The sequence below is a fragment of the Malurus melanocephalus genome, unplaced genomic scaffold (genome assembly GCF_030028575.1).
Source record: "Malurus melanocephalus ecotype Western Australia unplaced genomic scaffold, MMel_1.1 scaffold_38, whole genome shotgun sequence".
Lineage (NCBI taxonomy): Eukaryota > Metazoa > Chordata > Aves > Passeriformes > Maluridae > Malurus > Malurus melanocephalus.
Genome location: NW_026623270.1, coordinates 2,482,033 through 2,509,739, shown reverse-complemented (window position 1 = coordinate 2,509,739; position 27,707 = coordinate 2,482,033). Strand labels below are relative to the sequence as shown.

At 37.0% G+C, this 27,707-nt stretch overlaps 1 protein-coding gene across 3 annotated transcripts in view; it reads left to right on the top strand.

The window, feature by feature from the left end:
- Positions 1 to 7,320: 7,320 nt before the first annotated feature.
- The window catches only part of HBS1L (HBS1 like translational GTPase), a 58,552-nt gene continuing 38,165 nt past the window's right edge, over positions 7,321 to 27,707 (top strand). The window contains exons 1-4 of one of the 3 annotated variants that reach the window (XM_057364410.1): positions 7,321 to 7,485; positions 10,081 to 10,146; positions 11,940 to 12,077; positions 14,102 to 14,296. In XM_057364410.1, coding sequence (XP_057220393.1) covers positions 7,443 to 7,485; positions 10,081 to 10,146; positions 11,940 to 12,077; positions 14,102 to 14,296 — 442 coding nt within the window. In that variant the 5' untranslated portion in view covers positions 7,321 to 7,442. Of the gene's footprint in view, positions 7,486 to 10,080; positions 10,147 to 11,939; positions 12,078 to 14,101; positions 14,297 to 14,896; positions 14,952 to 15,219; positions 15,244 to 27,707 lie in introns of those variants that run through there. The other 2 variants (XM_057364412.1, XM_057364413.1) reach the window with 2 other exon arrangements.

Here is a 27,707-nt window from a genome sequence, read left to right as displayed (position 1 = left end):
TTTAACAGAACAATACAGAGGGCTGACATTGCATCAAACTGTAAATTATGACCTCAAGTTATGAAATCCAGCAAATTACTGATGCCTCTATCTAATGTTTCACCAGAATAAGGGTTGTGAGTGGMAACTAGACATTTTATTATTAATATGCTACAGGACTAAAATATTGACAGATGTTCTTGATTAAATTTCACTGAATACACTTTTATGTACCTTGCAAAATGATACTGACTTAATTCACTCACTCTAAATTCTACAGAGTGTCAATTATTAAACACCAAATAGAAGAAATTTCATTAAGTCTTGAATATTCTACCATCAACTTAAGTAATATGGATAGTCTGTGACAATTTCCATTAAATATTTCAGACTATGGAATAGTTTATGTCAAATAAAATAAGATATTTCACAAGCAGTGAAGGGATGAAACATGGATTCTTTTGCTCTGTATCTGTTGTCCCCTAACTAGTCTTCACAGCTGTAACCAGACTTGTCTCTGTATCTCTGTGACCCATCACTGGGCCCACACTATGACTAATGTGAAAGTCTGCATGTACGCAGAGCATGTAACATTCACTTTTACATGTTTTTCCATCTGAGGGAGGACTAATTTGAGTCCCTCTCTTGCATTCTGCCATGAATTTTATGATAATTAAATATATGAATTTTTTTCATAAGCTTTKCTTCTATAAAAGCTTGCAAATCACCCCTTCCCCCCCCAAAAAAAAAAACCCACTAAAAATTACTAAAGTAGAAGAAAAATTAAGTTAATTCTTGATTTCCATGAATGCATGGCAAAGAGAGACTTTTGCTGCTGGGATCCCCTCCACTCAAAGATAATGTAGTTAATATTTTAAGTCAGAGGTATTAGCCTCTGGTGTAGCACAGGTGTTGTCTGCAGGAACGATTGGTGCAAGGCACCAGTGTGAAGTATTGTAGGACAATATTTTGTCCAGAGCAGAGAAACAGAAAGAACCATTGTATCCATGCATGGTTTGGAAAAAAAAAAAAAAAAAAAAAAAAAAATTAATGCTAACTGAATTTGGCTTCCACTGCTATGTTGTTGTGTCTGGCAGGGAATTCCTTCCATGGATACAAATACAAAACACACGTGGACTTCAACACAAAGGTGAAAGCTCACCACATCTGCAATCAGCTACAAAATCACATAAAACAATTACAATTTTAAGCACACTAAGCAAATGTTTATGTCCTCAGAGATACCTTAGATAGTGAGACAATAATCTTTTCAGATGGGGTATTTTGCAGGTAGCATGATGTTTAATTAGAACAGACATATCAGCTCAGCTTTGGACACAGTATTAAAATATTGATTCATAAGGCCTAAGCAATGTTTGCTTTTATAAAGTACAGACACAAAAACTGGGGAGATGAGTTATCTCCAGTTAAACTGAAATGATGCTGTCACCCATGAGGTAGCTGCTCCAGCACCCTAAGACCAAAAGTTTACATGCTCCTGTTCATAATATATCAGGTAAAAGCTTGTAAACTTTGGACTGGTAATTTCACTTTTTAATTGGTGTTTCTCCTTTATATTTTGTGGCTAATGTTTTTCTATTATCGAAGTCCTGCATATTTTAAGCACCCACCCAATTCTGTGGTATTAWATGTATTTTTTTAAGGTCTGAGTGACAAGTACATTGATATAAGTGAATCATCATTTTGCAGGCATAAATTTTTATCAGATCGGTTTTCTAATAGATTTATACATTTAAGACTGTGCATCTGCCATAAAAGATTAGCTCRCAGCAGATAGGATGTTTGTTCTAATAACAAGTGATAGAATTTTATACTTTAAACATGTGAAGCTAACTAGATAGTAAATGAGCATCTTGTTAAGTAGTTTCTGGTTATCAGATAAAAAGACTGAACTAAAATGATATTATTGTGCAAGATTGGGCCAAGTTTCCATTCTCTGCTAGTGTCATTTATTTGTGCTGTAGGACTGCATTTGATTTTAAGATATACAAAACAAAACCAGATGAGAAAGCAAGAAATGYAAAATAAAAGAGCATCTGAAGTGCATTATATATTGTGATTGGAGAATGAATTAGCAATACTCGCTGTGGGATTCTTCAGTATACAGCACATGAGACTCGTTTGAGAGATAAAGAGRGACTTGAGAATTTCTTGAAGAATCATCCTTTGAAAGTGAAATTTTTTTGGGKAGAGGAAGCAAAGACTAATATCAGTCTAAATGAAGTCACATTTCTTATTCATSTAATGATGCTCCCTGACTCACTTAATAATATTGCATAAATCTTACCAGCCTGTTGCATCCCAGTTGTACAGATTCAGTTCTGAGTCTCATGCGTGAAGAAATGTGACTCAGGACAACCATGGAGGTATTTCTGAGAGAGGCAAGTACAGAGGGTTTCCCTGAGTCAGTGGCCCAGAACACATAGCTGTGTTTGCCAAAGGCAGGTCCCAAAAATATAAAAGTGCAGAACACAGAAAACAAAATTTGGGAAGCCATCTTCCCAACAAGACAGATATTATTATGCCTCCCAGAAGCATGCATGTGTTAGCATTAGTTTTTAATTTAAGGTCTATATTAAGAGMTCAGTGATGGAATGTCCCAGTCAGATTTGAGTCATGAATTACTCTRTCCAGTAAAGTGAGGGACTTTTCAAACTGTATTCACCCTGCTTTGAGTTGCAGCTATGGATACTTGTGTAATGTTTCTCAAAAGATATTTCCCAGAATCTAAGTTTATTTTTTTTCCTACAGAAGCAGTAGGAAAAGGTCTCACTGGTGTTACTGAAAGCTTGACTGCATTACTATACGCAATAAATAAATACACCTCATCACAGACATAGTGGTGAAGATATAGTTTATGGTAGTAGCCAGGATCAATGACAAACTTTCAAAAGTGCTTGATAAATTGATGTATATAATCACAAAAAACAGAATGCTGCCTATATGCACTATAAATATATATATGCGTCTTTATAAATTGCTTTAGTGCAGGCACATGCATCATATTCAAATGAGTCATAATGACAGCCTTCTCTTTTGYCTCTTCCTTAGGTCTGTAGCTCCTTTCAGTTTATCCTGTCACCTGTAACAAGAGAAGTAGATGAAATCTCTAACATGAAGATTTTAACACCTTGAGGAATTTTATATAGACTTCAAATATTTATTGTGATTATGTTGAACTATTCTTGTCACCTACACAAGGATCTAAACTGTTTAAATCCGGCTAATTTTTTTTGTCGTGATAATTTCTTTTGCCCATGAATTTTAGTCTAATTCTGTATTGAATGAAAATTGTCTGCTTTTTTATCAGTTTAAAATTTGCCTTCTCTCAGTCTCAAGGAAATTGAGACAAGCTGTTATTAAGAGAAAAAAACCCCAATGGTTATTTCTGAGCCACTCCTAGTATAAACTTAGGTCATATTCCATTTCTTACATTTTTTCTGTAAAACAAATTCTTAATCCTTTTAATCTCTCTTCATATAAGAAATTTCCTATGCTCCTGATGATTCTCATCACTGTATCAACAACACACTTCATCGACCAACTAGAAGTGAACGCCACTCTGTTGTAATAATATATTATTTGCATTCAGGGATAAAAACAATTGACAGTAGATTTTTAAGTGAGTGCTTGGCAACCACGCTTGAATTYGAACTCCTCCTCTCCCAGCTTTGTGGTTCAAGGCAGTTCCCCRTCTTGAAGAGACTGAACTTCCCTTTCTGGGCCAATATTTGGGTCACTGCAGATGACAAGCAGTCTGAGAGCCAGCAGGGAGGCAGCAGGATGACAAGGGAATTTGGGATTGTGACCAAAGTGTTTCAGAAASTATATTCATAGGTAAAGTCACTGAAATATTTTATTCCTTATTGTAACAGGAAGTTTACCTACTTGTGAGGAAMACAAATGCGATGGAGTTGGCAGTGCTGGGTTKATGATTGGTTTGGACTCAATAATCTCAAAGGTCTTTTCCAGTCTTAATGTTTCTATGTTAAACTATCCAGTCTTTTCCAGACTGAATAGCCAGTACATTACTGTTTGCYATCAGTTGCTATCTAGCTTAGCTAGATCCTGTTGAAATTATGTGAGGTCTTGACATAAATCACTCACATGTGAAACYTGTTCTGCATTGATCCATTCCCCAAGAAATAATAAATATATTTAACAAGCTCATTCATACTGTGGAAAATTTGAGACACTTGCTATTTACCATATGCACAAAATAATAATTTATTAATACTCTTTATTTTCTAACATCTAAATCAGCTTCTGACTACATGGCATCAGTTTAGACAAAAACAGACATATAGTTACTGTCAGCAGTTCTTTTTATCTAGTCAGATCATTTACCAGCTGGAAAAGTGTTCAGTGACATTGATGATATCTGTATTTTAGAACTTAACACCCACACCTGGCAGTGTGGTAAAACATCTGGAATTATGCTGGTTTTTTTTTCCCAGACCAGGCCTTGCTTGACTTAGGTTTAAAAGGACACAATATTTAAAGAGACTGAGTATATTGTAACTAAGACTACTCAACTACTACAAAGCATGGCAATTTAACTTTAAGAAGAAATAACATAATTGAAAGACTTCCCACTTGGCTAAGATGAAATTATTACCTATTTTATTAACTGATTCTTACAATTACAAAAAAAAAAAAAAAAAAAAAAAAAAAAAAAAAAAATCATAGTGGTGGGGTTGGGAGTGCCCAGGAGACTGCAGAAAAAAAGAGCACTACCAGAAATGCTGCCACCTGGATTGAGACTGATGATCTTAGTTCACTTCTAAATGCACACACCTTAAGCAATGTATAATATCAGTGAGCAGCAAGGAAATTAATGCCATAAGTAACCTAGTTAGTCATTCCTCASTCAGAGCTCCTGGACCTAGACTGACAAGGTTCTCTGTTGGTGTTTTAATTGCTGCTGAAGGAATAATGTTTAGTTACAGACTACTTTGCTATCAGATGAACACCTCTCATGAACCTTGCATTCACATACAAGTAGCAATGAGATATAGCAAGCTAGGGTTTGAGGACAAAAGCTTATTATTTCTTGAACACTCTTCCCTAAAACATTTACATAGATCTCAAAATTAAGAAGAGGCAAGGAATGATCACAGTGTATTAAGGACCATAATATTAAATAATTGTGCTCCTGTAAGAAATTGCTGTCCTTGGGTTCTTTTTCCTTGTCTTTTCTCCATCTGGCTTATCTTTATACTCACCTTTATATTTTTACAACTGTTTCGAACTAATATTGAAATCTTGAAACAAAGTTACATTTGACTATCAAGCAAATGAAATAAGCATCACAGCCACTGAAATCAAGAGAGGTAACATAAAAAAACTCAAACATGAAAAAGTTATTATCTGATAACCAGCTGGTGATTTATGTAAAAAGCATCAACAAGAAGGATAAAAGAAATACCTTTGCAATACAATTTTCAGGTGTGAGAAATGGGAATTGTTACTACCTGAAACTAAAAAAAAAACCCTAAATGTACATAATTAAGATTTACTGGAATTTTTAACATTTGAAAAAAGGGATCAAACTAAGTTTGGAGGCTGGAAGGACAGTCGTTTTCAAAGAAAAGCCTTTGTTGGAAGCAGACTGGCAGGATGCCCTATAGTTGTAGAGACAGTGTCTTAAGTTACTTCACGGAAGGCTCAGAAAGCATGTGCTGGAATCATGTTTTAACTTTAGAAGTGTGCACCCTGGCTGTGCAATAATGTAGGATACCGAGTCTTCATTTTTGTATCTTTGACTCATGATAAGATATTGGGACAGATAAGGACCAGCACAACTACTGTCAAATCTCTGTTGCAGAGAATATTTGGGACACTAAAGGTCAACAGGACACCTGTATTGGTAAGAAATCTTTGTTTTCAATTCTGTTTTAATCCTAGCACCACATGAAAGTTATTACATGGAACCTGAGCCCGTACAGCTGCATGTSCTTCTCTGTGGAAACTAGTTAGAAATATGCAAATAACATAAGGAAACAATCTGCACCTTTGCATACAATTTGTATATGAACACAAACTTCGGCTTATGGTTAACACTCCCTGCCTCTGGCAGCGACCAGGAAGGATGTGGAGTGGTAGATAGTGACAGTTCTGGTGTGTGGGCAAGGACAAGACAATAGYTAGGTGGCAGTTACAGAAGCAGTGCATGTGTGTTCTGAGGGATGTGTGGCTGTGGGCTGGGGTATCAGAGGATGCCTGGAGTGTGCAGGTGGCTGAAGGGGGCTGGATTTCTGGTATTGTCAAGACTGGATGAAAAGATGGTAATAAATTATCAAAGGTCTCAAAGATTACAACACCTGACTTCAGAAATATTAATGGGATCATCTGCCTAGCAGCTCTCCAGCCCATAGGTGAATGCAGATATATRGGGAGCAACTGGGCTGGCAGATATAGAAGCAGATTCTGGAGSTCATGAACTTGGATCTCTATCCCAACTCCCTTTCCCAGCTGAACTTAAGGTCTTGTCTGCRTGCCCTGTTCTCTCTGACCTAGCAAACGGGGGCAGCTGTAGGGACATTCCTAGATTATCTGGTCCCTTCACAGTGCGACTGCTCCTGCAGACTGAAACTTGGCATTACATGGTGCCACAGTAATGTGCCAGTGAAATCAGATCAAGGCTTCRTGGAGCCTAATGCTTTGACATTTTGCTTCTTCTTATCCACAAGCCAGGTCAGTTGGAGCTGTTTCAGATCCAGAATTGAAAAAGGCCTTGTACTTAATTTCAAAACCATTCAAACCCTGTTCCCGTGGAGGTGCRCAAATCACAGACATGTTATTTCAARTGTGTTTAAAYGAACATGYCCTTAGTRATTTAACRCTAACCCAGAATGCCCCCAACGATGCAAGTGTTTTTGAGTAAGCTTTAAAACGCTTGTGTGCTTGTAACACTTCCCGTGTTTGGCCTGAATCAAACCCATCATTGATAGAAAACGGGCATTTCCTGTCTAGTTTTACCTTGTAATTCACTTACATTACCACACAGRCAGCTACCACAGATAAACTCTATGCTAGCAGACCCTGCAGAATCGCAGCAACGTTTATTCAGCTTGGAAGAGGTCTCTAAGATCGAGTCCAAAGGTTGCCTGGCTTCCAGTATGACATCTACACCTCAGCACTGTGTGCCACCTGCAGTCGCTCCCGGATCGTTCCGTCCCCAGGGTCGGTGCTCCCCCCAGCCCCTCAGAGCCCCTCCCGGYGCCGCTCCCGGAGCCGCCCCCGCCCCAGGGAGCGCCCGAGCCGGGCGGGACCCCTGTGCGCATGCGCAGCCCCGCGCCAGAGCGGAAGCGGTGCCCTGCGCGCGTGCGCAAGGGGGCTTTCCGTCAGGCGCCGCCGGAGCTCAACATGGCGACCTAGGCCCGCCGCGCCAACGCCACCGCGGGCGGGCGAACGAGGCCGACACCGCCGTCATCACCGTCATGTCTCGGCACAGGAACGTCCGAGGATATAACTACGACGAAGGTAGTGGTTACGGCGAGCAGGCGCTGATGGCAGAGGTGCAGGGCCCGCCCCAGCTGCCGGTCCCTTCGCGCTCTCCCCGGCCCGCGCCCCTTCCACCGGCCCGGCCACCCGTCCCCGTGGCCGCGGTCAGGAGGGTGTGGCGGGGCCCACACGGCGGTAGGGGAGGGCCCGGGGGGCTGTCGGGCTGGTGGGAGGGGAAAATACGCCCCCTCACCTCCCCTCGGCGGGGGTTGGACGGGGCTCTGGGCGAGGCCTCTCCCCGCCCYATTCCCGGTCCGTTTCCCGCCTGAGTCGAGGGTCGGGCACACGTGGCTGCTCTGCCGTTCAGGACCTCCTCTTGCTGCTGCYGGGGCCTCCTGGGAGTTTCCACACGGGGAGAGTGTGGCCTTGGTACGCGGTCCAAGCCACAGCGASGTTCTGCTTGCATTGCCTTGAGCTGCCTAAGTTGATTCTGCTCTTCAGGAGTGTCATTGACTTGAAAATAAGCTTCAGTACAGTTGCACCCATCCGTCTTTAGACTTGTAAAATTTAGAAGTTGGTGTTCAAGGCCAAACTCTAGCAAATTGTGGCTGATGTTAATAGATAGGAGTCAACAGCTGTTACTTGCAGAAGAAACGTAGGTCTTAAAGCTGGAGTTGCGCATTTAGGGAATAACCTCCTTTTCAGACACCTCTCTTTTTACTTAAACTTGCGTGGAATGATCAAATTCTTCTTGGCTTGYGCCTGCAGTACTGCAGTTTTCTTTGTGCCCTGACCCCATTAGAATAGGCAGACTCTAAAAATCACAATCTTTTTTTCCCCCCAAAGTCTTTTTTTTTCTTGGCTTGGGCTTTGAAGAAAGGGACACACTTCAGTTAATACGGATGTTTTTAAGAACTCTTTGGTAAGAGAGCAGCAATTTTGTTGCCTAACTTTGTGAGATTATTAAAAAATGCAAGAAGAGCTCCAGCCTGCCTCTGGTCTTCTGCTGAGTGAACAGACTGCATGGTGTATATGTGTTACACACAAACGGGGTTTTGTAGCACAAATTGGGTTTTGCACTGTGATCTTGGAACTTCTGTGGAAGTTGTAAATTCATGTGAACTGTGATGTCTATGTGTTTCCACCTTGCAGTTTCTGCTAGTGTAAATTTACCTAGTATAGGCAAGACCTGAGACTGGATTGGGAATTTTACTGCTTGACTTTTTCATCCTCTAAAAACAGTTTTTCATTATAGATTGGTTGAAATGTTGATTTCTGCTGAGTCTGTGGCATCTGTGAAGCTGAGTGGCAAATCCATGGAATTAATTTCATGTTCATACACTCCTTAGAATCTCTTTTCATGAATTTGCTGAGATACATTGTAATTTGCTGTAGTCTTTAAGTTGCTATTGCCATTGGAAACATGACTGCGGGGTTACTTGTCAGCTCTTGTATCATGTAGTACTTCTGTAGTCAAACAGAAACATTTATGGCCTAAATGAAGTAGGCTTTGTGTCTTCCTTTCTTCCTTATGTAATGCCATATGTTCTTTTTGTGCTACTTATGATTCTTTGTTGCCCAAATATGAGCCACATTTCTAAAGTGAATGTTTACAGTATTTCTTTGTTTCCTTTCATAGGAAGACTTCTGGTCATTATTTGACCTTGTTCCAATTTTTTCCTCTTCTTTCTGAGATACTGTGTAACCAAATGTGGTATTCCATCTGCAAGTATGTTGTCAATACAGCTGGAGTACTTGAGCAACTTCTATTCTGTTCTCTGTAATTCATGAATTTTTTTAATAGTTAATTTTATGGTCAGTGCATGCTGTGGTGTGTAAGTCTTTTAAAGCAATACACAATAGATGTTACTTGTGAAACTSCCAAGTGCAGTACTGTCTTTAATGATAGTTTGTTACTTTTATTATGTATATCATTATTCCTTAGAGTAAATCACACTTTTTTTTTTTTAATTGACATAATACTAGGATTAGTTTTTGAAAAGGAGGTGCATAATTTCCTCTGTATTCTTGGTGCCTTTTTACTCTGTATTCTTGGTGCCTTTTTTATGAGGAAAGAGTATTATCTTTAAGTAACTGTATGAGATACTTTTTGCCTGAAACAATTTTGCATATTCAGAGTTAATTGTGAATTGGGGTTTTTGCCTTGCTGAACTTCATTTGAAAGGTGGATGAGTGTGAGGATAAAACAGAGAAGAAAACTGAGAAATGCTTAGGAATGGAGTAGAAATACTGATCCTGAGTTGTTGGAGTTAAAATTGAGCTGTCTGTTTGAGATAAAGACTGAGAGGTCAAGCAAAAATATTGAGAAGTGCCATGCATAAAGACTTGTGGAATTGTAGAAAGTTGGATTTGGTCTGTGAGGACAAAGGAGATGCTGAAGAAGGAGGTGTGAAGTATTGTAGCTATTGAAAATTTTCAGCCTAATGAATCAGGTATTAAATGTTGAATTACATTATYGTAATAAAATTCTATTATTATAACTTAGAAGGTTACTTCTTAGCTAGGTAGATTACCAGAACTTTATACATGAAATGTATAAATGCATAAAACCTATGCTTCGAACTATAATATAATTTAGAAATTCTGTAAATTAATCTTGTTTTTGCTTCATAGACTTTGAAGATGATGATGTATATGGCCAATCGGTAGAAGATGATTATTGCATTTCTCCTTCAACAGGTCAGTTCAAATAATTGCGTTCAAGTATTGTTCATTGATACCTACTCCAATATTTATTTCCAGATTAAAACAATATTTAAAAACTATTGACACTTTTRAAAAGTGCCTACTGGTCATAATCCTGTCACAGTCAGTTATGTAGTGTTAGGCATTGTACTTTTGGAAACCCCATTAGACAARTAGCCATATATTGAATCCTAYRTGTGTATTAGCTTAGGTSATCAGCATGTACTTAGTAATGTAAAAATCTGGTCTGTGGGAATGTGTTGATAATCTTGAAACATTTGGCATCTTTTCATATGGTTAGTAGGATCTACCTGGGCTTAACAGTTGTTATTCTACACCTGGTAGTTATGTCTTTTACACAACTTTGGATAAATGTGGGGCAGGGAGTCTTATTGTGGTTTGTTGTGCYGGTCCTATCATGCAAGATCACGAACTAATCAGCCTTCCATCATTTGTAATGTTGCAAAGTTGATTTAAAAAATATTGATGTCTGTGTGCTTAGGTAAGGCATAATTGGAGTGGCTTAGCCCAGCTGAATTCAACCTAGCTGTAGAATCATTAGTTTGTTCTCTAGTCAAGGCTCTGGCAAGATTATCAATTTAGGGTTTCCCCAGATTTGGTGGCAGTGTTTTTAGAGCTGAATATGCCCTGGAAATAGTACAGCTAGTGTTGACATGAAGGTGTGCTACTGCAGGTAACTGGTCTGGATTTAATCCACTGTGGGGGGCCTGGATTTAATGCGCTGTGGTGTTTGGCRTCTGGCCAGAGGAACTTGTGATAATTAGGTCTTTAAAACTCTGTTTCTCTCGTATGCTGTGGATTATAGTGATGAAAATATGCAATGTGTACTTTTTGCTCAGGTATASACTGATAAATGGCAAAATTAGTTCCTGCCTGTGCACAGTAATTTTCCTAAGAACTCTGTGTGTATATAAGCTTCAATTGTCAAATAATCTGATCTAAACTGTATAGCAGTCTTAATACTTGCTTCAGTTACGGTGATTGAATATGAAATGGTATTTATACATTTGGGAAACAGTGCGAGGGCCGTACTCCTTCTGGATATGCACCTGCTTTCAGTATGGATTTCAGACCTGAGGAGCATATTATGTAGCATAAAGCAATTTGTTTACATTATGCTTTGCACATTTCTGAGAGTGTATAATGACTGTGGTACTTGTTCAGCAAMGAGTTTTATCTGTACATGCCTTAATGTTTTGCTAAATCACAGTGAAATCATGCACTTGTTTAAAGTTTTGTGTGAATATGGATTTTTACTCATGGGCTGTATTTCTAAGAAAATTCCAAGATAKAAAGGATGTGTTCAACTCCATTAAATTCTTACCAGTAATCTGACAGTGACAGCCTATAAAAGCAATGTTAATTTCTTGCTAACTTTTTACARTTGAAACTGAGTTTAAAAGTTGGTTAAGGTTCTGAAGACAATAGGCCATAGATTTGTATAGAAAATATTGTTTATCAAACCTTAAGTATAATCTTTTTTCTAATGCTGAACTTTGCAGAATTATTGCATTTCATGGATACAAAGATATTGCCCAGCCTGTAGTTTTACTGTGGCGGCAACTTATTTCTATTCTAGCATGAGTTGTTGTGTGCTCTGTGCAGTCTCAGGTAGCAGTTATTATACACTAGTGTCTCACCACCCCCTTGAAAACACTGTAACAGTTCGGCATCCTAACTTACTCTACCTTTAGTTRTGTTTTGCCTTTAAAGGAGGAAAAAACATTTGAATTTTTTTTTAATACTTTGTTTTTTACCTAATGCAGCAGCTCAATTTATTTACTCCAGACGAGACAAACCAGCCACACTTGTTGAGCCRTTAGAAGAAGAATATGGCTATGAAGGTACCGATGCTGCTGCTGATTGTTTTACATCCACTCATCAGTTGACTGAAGTTGATAGAGGTAATTATAGAAAACAAACAACTATCAGAGTAATCTTTTGTATGAAGTAAGGATTTATTAGAATGGCCTTAAATTAATGTTTATTACTTGAGTGACACTGCTACCAATTCTGGAATCTTGTTRTAAAACAATACTCTTCAGGAACTTACTTTCAGAGGTCATTCTTCAAGTTAGTCACTACCTTTTGYTGTAACTTGGTTGCATACATTGAAATGTGGTCTTAGTTTCTTAGTGTAAAGAAATAATGAGATTTCATGTGATGTGGAGATATTAGAACAGCTATACCGACAGCTCAGTCTTGACTCTTGAATATTATAAACTGAGTATTTATAGAATGATTTTTTTCTTGTTTTGTGTTCTAAATTATAGCAATTAGCAGTATTTGAGAGGTTTTCAAAGTCTCGCATTTCCTTGAAAGAGTAGCCAATATTCTGTACGATCTTTTCTTATCCTGTTTTGAATGCATGAGACTTTTTGCRTTAGACTGTTTTGGAAATAATCAGGGTTATTTTTAAAATGTTGATAAGATCAGACTAAAGTGTGTTGAAATTTGGTCTTTAAAAAAAGTTGTAGAAAATTTGGAATCAATTTTTTTTCTAATTTACTGTTCTAYCTCAAGTACATTGGTAGAAGTTAAGCTAATGCTTAGAGATATGGTTAAATATTATATATGTGGGAATAATGTACAGATTTTTACAGAGGAAATAATGCTTTAGGAGGCAATTTGAAAGAATGAATGAGCCACTGTAATGGTACMGATGATCTAGACAATACAGTGCTATGGCTTTGCAGAATGCTTTTGACAGACTCAATCAGTTAAGGATTGGTATCGGAGCAAGAAGGAAAAAGTAACGTTTTGGACTAAAGAAAAGGGGGAAGATAACCTTCAAAAGAATCCATTTCTACTGTGGAAACATCAGTATAAACTTCAAAATAATCCATTTCTACTGTGGAAACATCAGTAAAGACCTGTTATGTTTGATACAGTATGTAGTGTTGGCCATTAATACATAATTATTGATGTAGCCAGTTTGGCTGCAAGGAGTTTCACAAGGTTGTTCTTGTTAAGTGCTAGATAGTAAATGGCACCCAGCACATTGTGCGGTGCTCTGCCCATTCCTGTTTTGCAGGGCAAATGTCTGGGGAAGATTCACTTGCTACTTGAATTACAGGTAGAGGGTGCTAATATGTGTAACCTCATTGGTGTTGGAATTCTGTGGTGTTGAATTCCCTTAAGCAAACTTCTTTAAACATCTTCCAGGAAGTGTACRAGTCAAAATATGTAGTTGTCTTCCTGTTCTTCAGTTCTTGTTTTTTAAATCYGAACTGGCAGAAACTGGGATATTCATGAAGATTTTCTTCTGCCCTTTAGTGTTTGGATGTCTTCCAGTGAGTGGAAACCTGGTGAATTTTCAGTCTYTTGTTGTACAACATGTTAGTAAAGGCTTACGGTGGTTGCAGAAGTATGCTGCAAAGAAAATTGATTTTTATCAGCAAATATATTGCAGTTTTAGGAAAGGTTAAGATTACGGGTAGTTTGAAACCTGGCATATTGATCCAGGGTTTTCAGTTGCTAGGCCTGAGGWCCCTGAAAATGCTATTTTACTTCGGGTGTTACTTGTAGCATCTATAAACACTTTGGTAGTGTCTGTGCTGTTCAGTGGGATTCTGTATTGACTTGTTAATTTACTTGGAATAATTTTAACATGATTATTTGTATTTCTTTTCTGCAGTGAAGATAGTTATTTTACAGCATCAAAATATTTCAGTACTGTCTGGATTAATAAAAATAGTAGTCAGTGATATGTTCCTTATTGCAATATCTGAAATATTGCAAATACACTTCAGGGTGCGGGAGCAAAGTCTGTCAGGGCAGTAAGTGAGATTGAAATTAATTTCTATGGGTTTTAACTCTTACTGTAATATTTTTCTCTTCTGTTCACTAATCAGAAGTGTGGTGCTAGTGGTTAGGCAATTGAAGACATATTTTTGGGCAGCTTGTAAGAGTAATATGTTTCTTTCAGCCCGTCTTAATTCATGCCTTGATCAAATGAGAGAAGTTTTGGCAGAGTCCATACCAGAACAAACAATGGTGCAAGCAGTACTGGATACTAAATTTGATGTACAAAAGGCTTTGGATCTTGTGCTTTCACAAGGCAGTAAGCAAAATGTGAAGACCAAGAATAAGGATGCTGGGACTTTAGGAAAGACTACAAAAGGTATACTTGTATTTAATTGTTTACATTAAAGGTGATTCATTTCTATCTGTGATTTAAGTTTGGCTTTACGAACTGTGAAGACGCTTATTATTGCAGTAGTCATTTCCTGGAAAATTAAGGAAGACTGACTTACTATATGTGTGTTCTAAAACATTTAAAAGAAACAGCTTTTCTTTAGCTAGAAGTCAAAATAACACCTTAGTGTCCGTTTAAATCCAAGCTGCAACCATCTGCAGTTTATGATGGATTCCTGATTTATAATATGTCACTTAACTGAATTAATGCATRTCATTAAATTTGGAAAGCATCTTTATATTTTTAGTGTTTCTGTTATTTGTTTGATGAACTGACATCTCCCATCCCCAATACCTCCCTTTTTTGGTAGTGTCTAGACAGTAACTTCCTTATTTTGATTTGTACTTAAAAAAGTTGTAGTCTGGCATTCTCTGCCTAGTCTTAAAGGTTTTTTTTTTTGTATTTCAGTAGATACCTGTGATTTAATTGTAGAACATTTCTTACCTTTGGATAACACTTAGTAATTAAATGCCTTTTCATGTTTCTTGATTTTTTTCTTTGGTTGCTGCTGTTACCTTTTAAAAAATGGGATATTTCGTTGTGCCTGGACTTCCATCTGAAAATTATTGGCTATCGTAAGGTAAGGAGACTTACATTGTTGTCCAGAAACATGTATTGATACAGATAGTTTCTCTTGTGCAGTTGACAGTTTTGCTGACAGCACCAAACAACCTGGGTTTGGAAACTTGACAGCTCTTTATTCTTTAACTACAAATTCTGAAAAATCCAATATACCTTCATGTGAAAGGAAAGGATTGAAATCCTCTTCGCTTGTTCTGTCATCTGCGTTCAGTGATGGTTTGTGTGAAGGATCATTATGTGAACCTGTGAATAAACAGGCAGAGAACCAACTACCAGAAAGTGCTAATGCAGTAAGTTTGGTTCCTGACACTGAAGATGTTTACTTTAACATAGGAAGTAACCCATTGAAATGCCAGGAAACACAGGACTTGAAATCCTTGATGCAGAATATGGTTTGTGATTCTCTGAGTTCTGAACAGAGCATTCCTCTTGTTTCCTCAAATACTTTTGATAGCAATAGTAATGCAAATTTTTATGGTCCTCCATGTTTAACAAGTGCTTTAGGAAACTTGGCTCTTGATAATGAAGTCAGTCATACTGTAAATAAAAAGAATGAACTTCTTGAAAACTTTCCTTCACTTGTGCAAAGTAGAAAACAAGAAAGCCCCTCTTCAGACATGGCTGCTTTGCCAATGTTAGGATCTGGAAGTACATCACTGGCTGACTTGCTTCAGGAGCGCCAGGAAAGCAGTGCTAGCCACTGTTACTCTTTGGCTGATCTTTACACCCAATCAACAGCAAGTCTCACTGATAGTAAATTGGGAACCTCTTCATTATCACAACTAGTAAATCARCCGCAAACTTCCGGTGGGATGCCAGAGCTAACAGGATCTTTGTCTTCTCTAGCCCTTTCTAAAGTTTCTCCAGTAAAGGAGGTTGAGAATTTATCACTCTCAGATTTAATAGCAGAGACCATTGAAATAGATAAAACTGAACAAAGGATGGACTTGCCCATGAGCAATGTAATTGAATTGAGGCCCTCCCAAGGAACCAACATTGATTTAAGTGTCCTTGTAAAAAATGCAGATATATCTACAGAAAAAAGTGTGGTAGCACAGTCAAGTATCTTAAGTCCTGAAACTAAACTTGTAAAAGAAAAACAAGGAAAATGTTGTGGTTTTGCCAAAACAAACAGAAAACCCAAAAARGGGCATGGTCTTAAGAGGCTGGATTTGTCCCTTTCATGGATAAAGGCGCTGCATGCAAGACCTTCAGCTTTTGCTCTAACCTTGTGCCTACGTTATCCTCCAAAAGGATATAAGCGGCGCACAGTTGGGATACATAAAACTTTTCTATACAGTAGACAAGTACAAGGTGTAAAACCCAAGGAAACTGGTCCTACAATGGCCATAACACCATTTGACTTCAAATCAGCATCTCCTGATGATATTGTAAAAGCTAACCAAAGAAAAGCTTTTACCAGGGACTAATGAGAAAAAACTGCATCGGTATTGATATTGCATTATATTAAAAGAAAATTATATAGGACCTATTTATGATCCAGAATTGTTTTTTTTTAATTTTTTTTTTTTTAATTGACATACTAGAGTTCTTGCTGATGGGTAGAAATTTGTATGTGAACTTTTAAAATGTTGCACTGAATACCTTAATTTTTGCATAATTTTCACTGACAGTTTAACATTTTTAACTTTTGGAAGGTCTTGAACTTTACTATATAGATACTGCATGTGCAAAATTCTGTAAACACCATTAGAATTCTTGAAATATTACTCTGATGTTGAAAATACAATTCTTTGGGAAGAACAGTGAATTATTATTTTGTAAAGTAATTTACTTTTGCTATATGATATATAGTTTGGAGAGCAGGAACCTCAGTTTATATTACAACTGTTTTATTAAATGTTCTTAAGGTTAGATTTTCTGATAAAGGTATGTTATTAAATTGCCAGTCTTGTAATTGATGTTTCTAGTCAATGTCATTATTCTGTTTCTATCTTTGGTGATCACAGTATTACAAAAGAAATGCCTTTAGTTTTTAACAGCCTCAAGGACCTCAGGTTTTGACAGTTCTGGTTGTGGTGGTACATGTGTAGTTTTTGATAGGACCAAATTTGTAGGGGAGCAAGCAATTAAATTGTTGTGCTCCCTGACTCCAGTTAACTATCAGAATGTGATATCCAGCATTTTAAACCAGCAATTTTGTAGGTATGTACATGCTGCATGTATTTCATAAGAAGTTTTCTTAGGATTTTGTTTATTCTCAAGACTTACAGAATAYTAAATTATTGGTTCTTTTAGTTGTAGCATGAGAGTCTTTGCTCAATGGAACAAAATTCAGGCAAAGCCTAAGTGCTATTTGTGTCTGCCTCTTGCCTTTTTTGAAGAAAACTTCCTTTGGAAATGGAAATGCATTATTTTCTRCTGTTTGCACCCATTGATGTTACTTTGAATCTTTAGATGAAAGATCCAGATCAGAACATTCCGGGCTTATTATGGTAACCTGTTATTCAAATTAGTAGCTGCATGTATGCTTTAACCTTCCTTTTAGTACACATTATGACTTGTAATATATTTACAGTGTCATTGTCAGTATTTTAGATTCAGAACAGCAATAAATTCAATAGAGATAGTGCTGCAACTAGAAAAATGTTTGTTTCTACACTTAGTCATGCTAAACTTGGCAGCTAGTATGAAACAGTATGTATGACTTTCATCTAGTTTTAATGTAATTTTTGTTGAGCATGTTACATCAAAAAGAAAACAAAAACTTTAGGTTTATTCCCGAATTCAGGTTGCACTGCAATTTTATTTCTAAATAAAATAAAACATGTTCCAGTTCTCTCAGGTACAAATTTAATGGTCTGTATATTTTGTTTGTTTGTCTATAGATGCAGTTGTCATTTAGGACTAAGAGCATTGTGATCTTTGACCTTGTGAATAAAATTAATGTTTCGTACCCTAATTTAATAAAAGCTTTATATAATGGTGGTGTTGCAGTGTTTATGTTCCTGTTGACATGTTAATCTAGCCATCTGTATACTAACCTATTTGGAATTCCTTAAAGGATTAAATAATACAATCCCGTGAATATACTGTGATCTGATAAATTCATTAGCAGGAGCATATTTGATTTCCTGTGATGACTTTCTGTGGAAGTCTGGTTGTTTGTAATATTGGTTGATTAGTTAATTAATCATAATAGCAAATTCTGCTGTGTCAAGAATATGAAATACTCTTCAGTGATCTCTTTGTTTGTAGTTAGTCCAAACAGTAACTTCTCCCTGCTTAAAAATCCRGGTCTGTCTTTCCTACTGTCCAAAAGGTCCTACTAGCAGAGTTTATAATTAAAGCTCACTTTTTCCAAAATTTGTTTGTATTTTTCTATTAGAGAAATTCTAATTTTTCGACATAAAACATGAGTGAAAAGTTTGGCATTGTCATGCCTGTTACATTTGTAGGTGGTTTTGCTTTCCTGTTTTTCAAATACTCCCAGAGGACTTTAGTTGGAGTCAGTTGAGATTCCTAATGCATGTGGCTCTTTTAAGATTAAATATCTTTGCTTTCCCATCTAAATTATTCCTGTCTAGCCTCTATTTCATCTTTGGTTTGTTTTCTCATTCCCCTGGCTGCCTTTATTTGCATAGAACTTCTTAGCATTTGTAATAATTTTAGAGCATGAACTGGACATACRACTAAATATATGTTCTGTGGATACCATTGGAACAAATAGCAGGGGCAGTCYGTAGTACTTGGAGCTCGGTTTTGGCATATTTTTCATGCAGATTAAAGTTTGWACAAGTGGCTGAAGCCAAAGGGCATCAGCTTTGTGTGTTTATCACATATTACTATGGGATTGTTACCTTAGTAAACAACTTTGGATCTTGTTAGGTAGCTAGATTTTCATATRTAATTACTTTTGTGTTAGTGGTCATGAAGGAGCAATACATAGTGTTCAATATATAAGTAGTAGGGGAGGGATTTTTTTCCAGTTTGCAATCCTAAATCCTGAAGTGATCCTTGAATTAATACATACCTGCAGGSTGAACAATGCAGAAGGTGCCTAAGTGGTGGATAAACCTGAATTCCAGTTAATTTTCAACAGGGATTTGTTTTCATGCCTGGAGAATTTTACAGTTTTGTTTTTTTAAACAAAAGGTATTGTGCCACTGTATTTACTTTTTAAATTACACAGGTGTTTTAATGATTTCTTTAATTATTCCTTTAATTCTTTACTGAGAATGAAGATTATGGTATCAGGGACAAGGTTTAATTGTGTTAGAATACTGCATGATATGGCATTTTTGTATAAAAGAAGACTGTGTTTGGCATTTGCACTGAAGGATTTGTGCCTAATGAATGTTAGAATTCTTGTAAGCTGAATTTGCCTGTTTTATGCTGTACACAGTTCAGCTTATTTCTTAATGTATTATATCATCACCCCCCCCCCATATTGCAGCTACTGTGTATCTTTGTCTAATACGGGTTAACTGTCTTACTTGTTTTGGAATTCACATATTAACATTGCAAAATACTTGTCTGTCTTTGCATAGAAACAGAAAAAGATGATATTAAACTGCATAGACATACTACTACTATATACTCCTGAGGCATTTAGTACATCAGGTTTATTTTGTGCTTCATTTGTAAGTGACTGCTGACTATTTTGAATACAAAATTGACTTTTGGACATTGCTTTATGTATGTAAATAAAATGCATATTATTAAAGCACCGACTTAATTAGAATTTCTTGTTAACTTACGTGATAGAAATAGAGTTGAATGTTCTGTAATGTTTGTATCTATTGTGTAGACAGATTCCAGTTYTTGTCTAGGTTTACAGAAGATGCCTTTGGAGAAAGTAAGGCAAAATCTCTTTYGACAGTTCTCAGGATCTTAAGTTGCACATGCAGCAAGCTGCTTGAATTTGTAGAACTGTTGCACAATAATATTTCATGATCTTTTTTCTGAGAGACTAATTGGTGCAKGGAGGTAGTCTTTGCAGTCGTATTCATACAAGGGCTGTAGGTTAGGATTATAYAATCATTCACATATTTTCCAAATCTAAAGTACTCAATTTCTCAAAATTTTAAGATGTTTTTTGTTAGCTATTGATTATTAATCAATATTTCAAGCAAACATTTCATCACATTTTAATTCATGTAGTAAAGGTAAACTTCCTAAAGTGCTGAAAGTGGATGCTTCTGTTTTTTTGGGGTTGTTGTTTTTTTGGATGGTGGGCTTTTTTATTTGAGTTTGTTTTGGGGGTGGTTGTTTTGTGTAGTTTGTTGGTTTTTGTTTGGTTTTTTTTGTTTGTTTGTTGGGTTTTTGGTTTTGGTTTGCTTTTTTTTTAAATTTAGTTTCATGTTTATGGATATCTTACATTTGGTTTTTTTTTGGTTTCTCTGAAATATAGACAGCTGATTTACTTACATTTTATATTCAATTTACTGTGTCCAAACTCCTAGTTAGATGATAAGGACATATCATTAGTCCAAGTTATCTATCTGCCCTAGAGGACAATGTGGTGAAACAAAAATCAAAGCCAGTGGTGATTTATTTATTTGTTTATTTATGTATGTATTTATTGAAGCATGCTCTTGCCTTCCCAGATTGCTCTCAATGCAGTTCAGTGGGAATGGATCACTATTTTAGTATTACTGTATTATGCAGCCAGTCGCTCCYTTGTGTACATTATTCAAGTACATGAGTTTTACAAGAAAATAAAAGCTAATTGCAGTTTGTGATTTTAGGTGATTCTTGAGATAGCAATCCATATGAAACTGCGTATGAGCTTCTAGTGTTGTCATGGCAGCGTTCTTTATCTGGTTTGTGGATTAGTTACATTGCATGCTTAAAAATGGCCCATTAGAAACAATTGTCAGTGACTTCTGAGGTATGTCAATAGTTTGTTGGCCAAATAATTTATCTGTATGCTTAATGTTTAGAAAACAACCCATTGCCCTGTAAGTCTCTGGTAACAGTGAGACCAGAAGATGACTAGAAGCTGTTAAATGGTTGTAGCATGTTGAGATTAAAATGATACATTTTGAAAGAGAATTCTTGAACATTTTCTTAAGAATTAGATTTATGAAAAARCATAGTGAAAATTAATCTTTTTATAATGAGAATATAGACATTTTAGAGAAGAGTTGCTTGTGAAGTATTTACTCCTCATCGGTGAGGTCCCAGCTGACTGGAAGCGGGCAAACTTTGTCCTGATTTTCAAGATAGGCAATAAAGAGGACCCCTGAAACTACAGGCCTGTCAGTCTCACTTCAGTGCCTGATAAAGTTATGGAGGAAATTATTCTGGGAGGTATTGAAAAACATGTGCAAGACAACAGTCATCGGTCACAGCCAGTATGACTTCATGCGAGGAAAGTCCTATGTGATTTGTGATGAGGTAATCAGATGACCAAGGGAATCCAGTTGATGTAACCTTTCTGGATTTCAGTAAAGCTTTTGGTACTGTCTCACAGAATTCTTCTGGACAAAAGGTCCAGCACACATTGTGAGATGGGTGAGCAACTGGCTCACAGGATGGGCACACAGGGTTATAGTGTGTGGGGTGACAATCAGACATCATTATTGGGGTTCTATAGGACTCCATCCTTGGCCATGTGCACTTCATCAGCTTCATGAGTGACCTGGACATGGGACTAGAAAGGATACTGAGCAAGCTCACAGATGACACAAATCTGGAAGGAGCCTCTGACTCCCTTGAGGACAGAGAGACCTTGCRGAGAGACCTCCATAAATTAGAGGGCTGAACARCCACCAACGAAGTGAAGGTCAAAAAGGGAAAATCAGATGCTGCTCCTGGGATGGGGCAACCCTGGGCGTATGGACAGACTGGGAAATGAGAGGCTGGAGAGCAGTGCCGTGGGAGGGGATGTGGGGGTGCAGGTGGATGGCAAGTTGTTCATGAGCCAGCAGTGTCCTGGCAGCCAGGAGGGACAACCCTGTCCTGGGGCATCAGGCACAGCATTGGCAGCCGGGCAAGGGAGGGGATTGTCCCGTTCTGCTCTGGGTTAGGGCGGCCTCACCTCGAGTGCTGGGGACAGTTCTGGGTGCCGCAGTGTCAGAAGGACATAAAACTGTTAGGGAGTATCCAAAGGAGGGTGATGAGGATGATGAAGGGCCTTGAGGAGGAGCTGTATCAGGAGTGGCTGAGGTCACTCAGTCTGTTCAGCCTGGAGAAGAGGAGACTGAGGGGAACCTGCAGTCTRCAGCTTCCTTGTRAGGGGARGAGGAGGAGCAGGCAGTGATCACTGTGGTGAGCAGTGACAGGACCCRAGGGAAYGGCCGGAAGTTGTGCCAGAGGAGGTTTAGGTTGGRTATTAGAAAAGGGTTCTTCACTGTGAGGGTRGTTGGGCTCTGGAACAGGCTCCCCAGGGAKGTGGTCACAGCAGCATCCTGTCYGAGTTCAAGAWGTGTTAGGACAATGCTCTTGCTTAGGCACATGGTGTGACTCTTGGGGATGGTTCTGTGGAGGACCAGGAGCTGAATTTGTTCTTTGTAGGTCCCTTCCAACTTCTCAGATTTTGTGATCTTGTCAATGTATGGAGGTAAAAGCTGATGAAGATGGACATTATTTTCATATTTTATCTGGCTATTTTGAGTCTTTTTATCCATAACATGAAAGAATAAAATCTTAATACAGATTTCTCATTTTTGACTGGYAGCATATGTTCTTGATGTGCGTAGCATTTCTCAGGTGTCCTTTGCTTTGGTGTTAGTGATATTCAGAGACTGCAATTTGAAGCACTCTTGCAATAAGTTTGCTCTGACTATAGTCAAGATAAGCAATGACTTTTATTTCAGGAAATGTGTCTGGTATTTATGGGTTCTCTGAAAAATCTTTCTTAAAATTCAAATTTCTAAAAGGTATTTATGTGAAAATAGTRCCCTCAGTCAAAAAGATCTGCATTTTCTTTATTTTCATTTTATTTCTTCRTGKTTTTGTTCTSGCTAAACTCCATTTCTTTTTGTCTKTTTTAGTGTTACRGAACAGATACTRGTGAGTGAGCAAKRTTCTGTTTCAKACACCATTAGYGGAATTGTTAATCWCTTTATGAAATTAAGRTTTTTGATTTTAGTGATGCTTGARCAAGAAGGAGGTCAGATGTCTGTAAATGTGCAGTCCTTGCAGGAAACAAAAACTGCTGCTAACTGAGCATATTTTGGTTTGGTTGTTGTTGGGGCAGAAGGGAATCTAGAGCTGTGCTGTTTTTGTGGTGGCACTGGCTATTTTGTTTTATGATAATTTCTCAAGAATAGTACCAAGAACAGGTCTATTTTTTGTAAATATTTAATAAGAAACAAGCTTCACTGTAAAGAATTAAAGTTGAAAGTAAGGCACAGGAAGCTGAAAAGCCTTACTCATGACGTGCCAGATAATCTAGGAATAGAGCACAGGTCTCACATTTAACTAGTTTTGTATGTATTGGGCTTTACTAGTTTCTTAATAGAGAAACAGCTAATACATTTTAATAGAGAAACAGGTATTTCTTCACTGGCATGTATTTTTGATTTTTTCAGGTGTTTGACATAACGAAGTGCACATAATTTGCACATAATGAAGTGCAAAATGTCAGAATGTAGATTATTGTGCCTTAACAGATAACTTTTATCTCTTCTGTTTGTGGTTAATGGACAAATGAAATTGGGTGCCTCAAGGAAAAAAAAAAAACAAACCAAACAAAAAACAACCAAATAAACTGATACTTTTGGATTTTATTTATAGGGAGAACTCCAAAGAGGAGCAAACATTCTGAAGTTTAATGGTGATGTACAATATATTTTCATTAGCTTTGGAGTTTCTCAGGTTTTACTGCCATTTACCATATCGGGCTCTGATGCTTTGATTTTGCTCATTTCAAAATCCATGATTTRTACATGGGTAGCTCAGAAGAAATTTTTATTCCCAGCTTCAGTTGGCTGTGCTAGCTATTCTGTAACATTATGATTCTGAAATGCCTGCTATGGAAKGAGGACCTGTTGTATTTAATTATATTTAGATAAGGCATACATTCAGTATGTGACAAAGAAAACATGTTATTTTCTCAATGGAAATGTTTGAAATCTGACATGAAATATCTTAAATCATGGAAAGTAAATGAGAATTTAAGACTTCCGTGTTTTGGGTAAAAAAAAATACATACACAGTCTTGACACTGAGGTACTGTGTGGGTTTTAGAAAGGAAGTGGCTTATTTCAGGGAAAAATGTGTCACCAGCAATGAAAAGCTTTTTAAAATCCTTTGAAATACATTTATGAGATTCTCCTCATACATACTGTACACCTACACTGGAAAAAGTGACACTCCAGGCTTTTTCTGAGTTTTCCTTTATGGTCTTCTAAMACTTGTTTGGTTTACTTTTGTTAGGACAAAGTGTAAACCAATACAAAGTCAGTCATTTTCGTAGTTGACTGTATAATGTATGAAAATGGGGTGTTTTGCTTGGAAGCTAAGAGAGCTCAGATGAAACTAAAAATGATTGTGTCCTTTTTGGAATGTTGGAATTCCATAAGAACTGGAGATCCTGGGAAAACCATAGCTCTTAAAGTATCCTTCTATCTCAGTCCTTTCAGATCACGGTTCAGGTTACAGTAACGATCAACTATCACTTGGTTTTCTCAGTGTCTTTAGAAGGTAAAGTGAAGAATTTACTAAGTTCTCAGGCTGGAGTGTCAGGAAGGTATGATTGGAGTCAGATTTTTTAAAAATCCTGTTTTAAGGATGAATGAAGCACTACTTCTGTAGTGCTATTGTGTATCAATTTAAAGATTATAAATCCTACTTGAAGTTTGCATTTGAGTCCTCAAAGCAAGGCAGTTGGGAATACTGACACAGCAGTATTTCACAGTTGAAAACTAATGCATTTCAGCTCTAGAAACTAGTAAGATCTAAATGTTAGAAGTACAGGCATGTACAATTGAAAATAGTGGGAGTAACAGAAATAGTTTAAAATACATTACATACTGATGAAAAAGATCTTGAGTGTTAATAGGAAAACTGGGTAAATTCAGAAAATAAGTTAAAAATTAAAARGCAGGAAGGTGTAAAAATGCAAGTTTTAAACACAAAATTACCTCACAATGTCTGTTTATGCTAGGTCTTTCACTACAAATACTGTTCCTTCCCTACAAARCTCTGTCATCAATGCTAACTTCATTTCTGTCCTTGGGATGTGTTTCTGCAGCATTTGGATGTTTCAGAGTTGTTATAAAGCATATTAATTGCATAGTCTATTGTTGTGGCACATACATATACATAACAGAAATGCCACCGCTTGTGTGTCTCTGGTTACACTTGAACTGTTTTTTTCTTGGGTGACAAGATATTACCCATTTTTCATCATCTCAGCTTATGTGRTCTTTTACAGCCTTTCAGTCTTCAGCATGGACCATTATGAATATGAGAAGTGCCAGGTTCCTCCCTTCTTTTACAGTTGTGACAATTGAAATGGCCATTAAAATTAAAACACATGGGTTTACTGTCAGAACCCCTGGGAGAAAATAGAMATTCATGCTTAAGATGCCAAAAGCTTGGAAAACTAGCTAACTTTATTGTGGAAAATAGTTGTGTCTGCAGAAGTTGTARTGCCGTATTGTTAAAGACATGGAAGAGCTTTGACTGGTTGTTGCTTCAGTTCTTTTTCTATTTTTTTACTGCATATAAAAGCTCACCTTAAGTGGAAATTTTTTATCTAATTAATTCCAAAATATGAGTTGAAGTTATTTTGGGTACTCCTTATTCAAGTCCCTGCTGCAACTTTTTGTGGTTTTCGAATCACATTTTCCTATTTTTAATGTTTTCCCCTTCCCTATTGCTGACCCACACAAACAGGAAAATGACTAACTTTGCTTGTCCACTAGGTGAGGTGTGTAACTGTATACAGCAAGTGCTATGATTAAGTTGAAAAAAGGAAAAAAAAAAGTGCTGCCCAAAATTTTTAAAAAAGCRTTTTTCAAGGAAAAAGTATGCTTTAAATTTGATGCTCTTTATGCTTTTTTTATGATAACATATCTGCAAACAGTTTATTGCAAGATTGTAGATGCTATCTATGTGCTCAGAGGTGCTACTTTAAATGTGAAGTATAGAGAAAAACTTTAAGCAATGAACTTGAGTCCATGTGAGTTCCCTTCCAAAGTCATGATAGCGTGAAGTGCACTGCTTCCGGCTGGCAAATGAAATTTTTCTGGCATTGATCTGCATCTGACATATCTTCCAGACCTTATCTAAAACTCTCTGTACTTTACTATATTCAATTTTGCTTCAAAGCTCAGATATGCAGCTTTTTCTAAATCACTTTGTGTCTCTGAACTATTTTGGCAATGAAGAATAGAGYCCCCAGTGTTATGTTTTGCATCACATCTATATATAGGTTGTTATTTTCTAATACTTGTCTCTCTTTTTCAGATTAYGGTTATATTAGGTCTCCATTTTTCTAGTCTTAGTTAAACAAGTTTGTCTTCAWTAATGCTGGAATTCAGATAAGGGGCTGACACCAGATGAGTTCATAGGAAAACATGGAATAAATAAATTGTCAGAGTAATGTTATATATAAGTATTGTGAGTATTGGTAAGTAATGCAGATAATGTAAAACATGCTGCATTTAAAAAGAGAAGACATTTCTTATAATGAAAGGTGGTGCAATTTTTTGAAACATTTCCTAAATTTTAATGCAGAACAGATAGGTTTTTTAAATGCATTTTGTGCTTCTCAAATGTGGGTTGCTGTATGTGTCAAGTAGCTTTTTTGTACTTTGCTTACTTCAGCTTGGCCAGTATTTGCACTCTTCCTTGCAGTGATTTCCCTGATAAATACAGTTAGACCTTAATTGTAGGATTTTATATCAGCTAGCCACTCAAAGCCCTAGTCAGCGTAATCATCAAATTAATGGTAGATTCTCTAAATCTTTAGTAATGTCCATTGTTGCTGGTAGCATCCATAATGTATTCCTCCTCATAATGAGGAGTTATGTCTTTCTGGTATATAATCTGTTGTAAATAGGTGTTTGTACAAACTGCGTGGTGCATAGCAGTGGTCCAGGAAAACTTTGTGGCTTTTCAGGTAGTTTAAGATTAGTCTCTAAATTTGTAATAATAGTTGTGTGAAATTTTTTTCAGTTATATTTTTATAGTTTTTCTGCTAATATGCTGGTTTTGATACTRTGGGTAAGTTCTGGACTGCAGAAAAATTAAGTACCTTTGATTAACCTGCTGCACTGATGCAGCTTAAGTCTGTTTGGCAAGTTAGATTCTGAGATCTTTAGCAGTTTCACACCTAGCATTCAAATATTCTTTATATTTCCAGTAAGATATTTAAATAAGAAAGAATGCTAAAGCTGGTTTTTTTTCTTTGTATTTTTAGTAGCCATTTGCTTCCTCTTCATTTCTGCCCATCCTCAAATGTACTTGATTTATGAACAGGACAAGATGATGGTATGGCAAACTAKTTCTGTTTATTTAGGAAATGAGTAGGGTACCTTCCATTAGAATTAAAGGAGGCAGCAAAACTAGGTTTTGAATGAAGCCTATTGATATTACAGTGAAGACAAACAGAAAATTTCACAAAAATGAACTAGAAAAAAATGATGTGACAGTAAAGTATGCCTTAGTAGTAACAAACTTCTTTATCTACCAGTTTCTGTCTCAAGCTTTGGGAATATGGTCATCTCTCCTGTAGATGTATTTAGTTATTACTTGTCTTTTGTTAAAGATAGCTGCTGTTGAGTAGGTTTGTGTGTGATAATTGAACTTAATTGAACTTTCATCTGTGTAGCAG